The sequence below is a fragment of the Rhinichthys klamathensis genome, unplaced genomic scaffold (assembly GCF_029890125.1).
Source record: "Rhinichthys klamathensis goyatoka isolate OS25496 unplaced genomic scaffold, OSU_Roscu_1.1 h1tg000366l_1, whole genome shotgun sequence".
Lineage (NCBI taxonomy): Eukaryota > Metazoa > Chordata > Actinopteri > Cypriniformes > Leuciscidae > Rhinichthys > Rhinichthys klamathensis.
In genome coordinates this window covers 1201501-1207500 of record NW_026606875.1, presented here as the reverse complement: position 1 = coordinate 1207500, position 6000 = coordinate 1201501, and the positions used below count along the sequence as shown (strand labels likewise).

Sequence of the window (6000 nt, the reverse complement as noted above, 5' to 3'; positions counted from 1 at the left end):
GCAATTATCCACAACACTATAAGTTACGGTGATTTTACCACGGTGTGATTAGTCTGAACCGTAACTTAAGTGTGGTAAAATCACCGTAACTCGTGGTTTACTGCTGTAATTACAGATCCTGTGGATGTTTCTCATGTGTGATCGTGACCTTTGACCTCAAACTCTAGAGCTCATGGGAAATATTCCCCAGCACACTCACACAGCGCTGGTCTCTGCCCCGTGAGACGCTGTAGAAACTCTATCAACAGGAAATCACAAAATAACACACACACATCACTAGTGGTTTGACCCACAATCATTACAGAAAACACTTGATAATAATCCGTGTTCCTTTCTTTCAGTGCAAACACAATACAAGTGGAGAAACAGGGACGTGACTGTTGTTGCATCATTTTTTTATTATGCTTGCAAACCATACAGATGACATTAATGATATACAACTTTGTATACAATACATAAAATATATGTCATCTGAACATGAAGTGTTAAAGTACGTTAAATCCATGTTGAAAAAATGGTTTGTTGTTGGTGAATTTACATTTATGTATATAAAATTTGCGAAGAAAATAAATTAAACTTATAAAAAAATGACCAAAATAATCTGTGTGAACTTGGCAAAATGAGCATCTTGTGTCAGTATTCATTTGATATTGAATCATGAAATATTTATTGTAGCTTTACCTTCGCAGTGAATGGTTGATGCATTATGAAGAGCATGTCTGTGGTTTCCCTGGTTCTGGTGGAGTTTAATGGTCTGTCCTGTAAAGCTGTGGCCGAAGGGCTTCGACCTCTGTGTTTATGGACGGAGAGCGACATCCTCTCAGAAAAATAAACGTGTGTTCTCATGCACATCCCAGAGAAGACACACTCAATGTTCAACAGACTTTAAAGCGTCAACTGGTCTGGAGCTAAAAAAAAAAAAAACTCCACTAGACAAAACACAAATGTTATTTATTGTTATTTTATGTTTGCATCTCCAAATATTGCTGAAGCAGAATTATAGTAAAATGCAGATGTTTGTCTTTCACCACAGACACAGATGCTCTCTAGCGCCCCCTGTGTGTGTGTCAGATCATGACAAGAAGCCCGTCACTGCTGCTGATGCTCATTCTGCTGCTGGACACAGAGGTTCGGCAATTAACAAGCAGCAATATGTTTATTCATCTTTTCTATGTTTACTAAATACTGTTATAAAATCCAGACAAACAACACAAAACTAGGGATGCACTGATGTATTTAAAAACAGCCAATGATCATATCCTGTCAATCACAACGTGTCAGACTGCAACTCATACTGTGTGTGTGAAGAAACCGTCTCGTATCGTCTCTGCCTGTTCTCTCTGATGCTGCGCTCTCGTGCTATCAGAATAATCCTAAATACGAGTTTCCTAGATAAACATTGCACATGAATGCCCTTTGAAGTCGCCTACTTGAATGTGATTGTCAATTTTTAGTTTTGCTGCCGGTGTTGTATAATATTCAGTTCCTGTGAAAAACTGTTCCAATGGGCGGAGCATACACGCATATTCATGAATATGCACGTATGCTCCGCCCATTGGAACAGAACTGAACAGCACGTATACTCCACCCATTGGAACAGTTTTTCATGAATATGCACGTATACTCCACCCATTGGAACAGTTTTTCATGAATATGTACGTATGCTCCGCCCATCTGAAAAGTTTCTCATGAACATGCACGTATGCTTCGCCATTGGAACAGTTTCTCATGAATATGCACGTATGCTCCGCCCATTGAAACATTTTTTTATGAATATGCGCGTATGCTCCGCCCATTGAATTTTTTTTTTATGAATATGCACGTGTGTTCCGCCCATTGGAACAGTTTTTCATGAATATGCACGTATGTTCCGCCCATTGGAACAGTTTTTCATGAATATGCACGTATTCTCCGCCCATCGGAACAGTTTTTCATGAATATGCACGTATGCTCCACCCATAGAAACATTTTTTTATGAATATGCGCGTATGCTCCACCCATTGGAACAGTTTCTCATGAATATGCACGTATGCTCCACCCATAGAAACATTTTTTTATGAATATGCATGTATGTTCCGCCCATTGGAACAGTTTTTCATGAATATGCACGTATTCTCCGCCCATCGGAACAGTTTTTCATGAATATGCACGTATGCTCCAGCCATAGAAACATTTTTTTATGAATATGCGCGTATGCTCCTCCCATTGGAACAGTTTTTCATGAATATGCACGTATTCTCCGCCCATCGGAACAGTTTTTCATGAATATGCACGTATGCTCCACCCATAGAACAGTTTTTCATGAATATGTACGTATGCTCCACCAATTGGAACAGTTTTTCATGAATATGCATGCATGCTCTGCCCATCTGAAAAGTTTCTCATGAATATGCACGTATGCTCCGCCCATCAGAACAGTTTTTCATGAATATGCACGTATTCTCCGCCCATCGGAACAGTTTTTCATGAATATGCACGTATGCTCCGCCCATAGAACAGTTTTTCATGAATATGTACGTATGCTCCACCAATTGGAACAGTTTCTCATGAATATGCATGCATGCTCTGCCCATCTGAAAAGTTTCTCATGAATATGCACGTATGCTCCGCCCATTGGAACAGTTTTTCATGAATATGCATTTATGCTCCGCCCATTGGAACAGTTTCTCATGAATATGCATGTATGCTCCACCCATTGGAACAGTTTTTTATGAATATGCACGAATGCTCCGCCCATTGGAACAGTTTTTCATGAATATGCATTTATGCTCCACCCATTGGAACAGTTTTTCATGAATATGCATGTATGCTCCGCCCATTGGAACAGTTTTTCATGAATATGCATTTATGCTCCACCCATTGGAACAGTTTTTCATGAATATGCATGTATGCTCCACCCATTGGAACAGTTTTTTATGAATATGCACGTATGCTCCGCCCATTGAAACATTTTTTTTATGAATATGCACGTATGTTCCGCCCATTGGAACAGTTTTTCATGAATATGCACGTATTCTTCGCCCATCGGAACAGTTTTTCATGAATATGCACGTATTCTCCGCCCATCGGAACAGTTTTAAAATGAATATGTACGTATGCTCCGCCCATAGAACAGTTTTTCATGAATATGTACGTATGCTCCACCAATTGGAACAGTTTCTCATGAATATGCATGCATGCTCTGCCCATCTGAAAAGTTTCTCATGAATATGCACGTATGCTCCGCCCATCGGAACAGAACTGAACATGCACGTATGCTTCGCCATTGGAACAGTTTCTCATGAATATGCACGTATGATCCACCCATTGAAACATTTTTTTTATGAATATGCATGCATGCTCTGCCCATCGGAACAGTTTTTCATGAATATGCACGTATGCTCCGCCCATTGAAACAGTTTTTCATGAATATTTATTTATGCTCCGCCCATTGGAACAGTTTCTCATGAATATGCACGTATGCTCCACCCATTGGAACACTTTTTGATGAACACGCATGTATGCTCCACCCATTGGAACAGTTTTTCATGAATATGCACGTATGCTCCGCCCATTGAAACAGTTTTTCATGAATATTTATTTATGCTCCGCCCATTGGAACAGTTTCTCATGAATATGCACGTATGCTCCACCCATTGGAACACTTTTTGATGAACACGCACGTATGCTCCACCCATTGTTACAGTTTTTCATGAATATGCACGTATGCTCCACCCATTGGAACAGTTTTTGATGAAATATGCACGTATGCTCCGCCCATTTTTACAGTTTTTCATGAATATGCACGTATGCTCCACCCATTGGAACAGTTTTTGATGAACATGCACGTATGCTCCGCCCATTTTTATAGTTTTTCATGAATATGCACGTATGCTCCACCCATTGGAGCAGTTTTTGATGAATATGCACGTATGCTCCGCCCATTTTTACAGTTTTTCATGAATATGCACGAATGCTCCACCCATTGGAACAGTTTTTGATGAACATGCACGTATGCTCCGCCCATTTTTATAGTTTTTCATGAATATGCACGTATGCTCCACCCATTGGAACAGTTTTTGATGAATATGCACGTATGCTCCGCCCATTTTTACAGTTTCTCATGAATATGCACGTATGCTCCGCCCATTGGAACAGTTTTTCATGAATATGCATGTATGCTCCACCCATTGGAACAGTTTTTTATGAATATGCACGTATGCTCCGCCCATTGGAACAGTTTTTGATGAACATGCACGTATGCTCCGCCCATTTTTATAGTTTTTAATGAATTTGCACGTATGCTCCGCCCATTGTTACAGTTTTTCTTGAATATGCACGTATGCTCCGCCCATTGTTACAGTTTTTCATGAATAGGCACATATGCTCCGCCCATTGTTACAGTTCTTCATGTATGCTCCGCCCATTGGAACAGTTTCTCACAGGACCTGAATATTACACAATACCAGTATGCTGGAGCGTGAGCTCTTGAAGATCCGCCCTCTTCTTAAAAGGGGGCGGGGAGCAACAGCTCATTTGCATTTAAAGGGACACACACAAAATCTTCATATTTTTGTACTACTTTTTTACTACTAGTTACAGCAGCAAATAAACATGAATGTACATTAGAAGGAATGTTGAAAGATTCAGAACAACTCCCTGAAATTAATCATGCCTCATGTAATCCATCAATCAGTGTTTCAACCGCGGAAAAACGTCAATAAAACAGCTTGAGAACGATATAACGTCACATTTACCTCAGGAGAGTTATCTGGGGTTCAGAGTTCATTGGTTAGCTATAAATACACTAGAGACAAGCGTATTTACTGTTAATTATGTGAATTGAATGTGTTTGAATACATTTGTCATGAAGACATGTTTATGAAAACTACCTTATGTACAACTGAGTTACATACAACATTTTAGTTTTTATTTGAGTGTGATTATTATATCTGAAAATAAATAGCAGTTGAATATAATAGTTTGGGCTCTGTTGTTAATTTTAACCTCTAATATTATAATTATGTACCAAATGAGAGGATTCCATGTATAGTTTACAGCATTAGTTTCATTAAGAAAATCAGACTATCGGTATCAACAAATATCATTCTGAATAATCGGCTGAGAGATTTACTATCGGTGCATCCAATAAAAAAATACAATAAATTACTTAACATAATAAAATTAAATGATCACTACAGGATCAGTTATTGTTAAAAAGTCGTCCACATATTTAAAATCCACGTTAATCTTTGTTAATGTAAATTTTTTTTACTTTTGTTTGTTCATGTTAGTTTACAGTCCATTAATCTTTGATTTAAAAAAAATTATAATTAAATGTTGAATTTAAGATTAATAAATGCTATAGAACTAATGTTAACATATTAAACCTTATTGTGAAGTATTATGTTCCTGTTGAATACGAGCACAGGTGTGTCAGTGTGAGGATGTGCTCGTAGCGGCGAGGATGTCAGCAGACGAGGGGAGCGATATCCCAGAATCCCCTGCGGATCTGAGCGTGACCCGTGAGCAGATCCTCTCCGCCCAGTTTGAGTGTTACCTCAAAATAATGTACGAGCCTCCGCGCAGAGATCCAGGTGAGCGTTGATCAGAAACACACGTGCATAAATCAAGGACAGACGTAAAAGTCAATTTGCAAAATAATTAAACAAGTTAAAATGGATATAATTAAAGTCCCCCTTTGGTGCAAATCCAGCTTTTAATGTTGTTTATGTGTCTATGTGGTGTTTTTAATCTGCTTTAAGACACACCATGTGTAAGTTCATAAGTCGACAGCATTGCTGAGTATTTCCTCCTTAAAACTGCAGTGAACCAAAGACAGTCTCAAAAACACGGTTTGAAATCGCTGGTGTTTCTAACGTCACAAACTATTTAATTTCATTTAATTTCAGCTTTATTTCAATTAAAGGAAACTATTTTACCAGTAAATAAATATGAATTGTTTTTTAGAAAATAACTCTTGAATTAAGTTTAGGGCCAAATATTGTTAGTTTAGTATTG

General features: G+C 38.4%; 1 protein-coding gene across 1 annotated transcript in view; it reads left to right on the top strand.

The window, feature by feature from the left end:
• Positions 1 to 6000, top strand: part of calcrl2 (calcitonin receptor-like 2) — a 32349-nt gene that overhangs the window by 4132 nt on the left and 22217 nt on the right. Inside the window, exons 2-3 of the mRNA XM_056233313.1 lie at positions 1034 to 1128; positions 5411 to 5576. Coding sequence (XP_056089288.1) covers positions 1075 to 1128; positions 5411 to 5576 — 220 coding nt within the window. The 5' untranslated portion in view covers positions 1034 to 1074. The remainder of the gene's footprint in view (positions 1 to 1033; positions 1129 to 5410; positions 5577 to 6000) is intronic.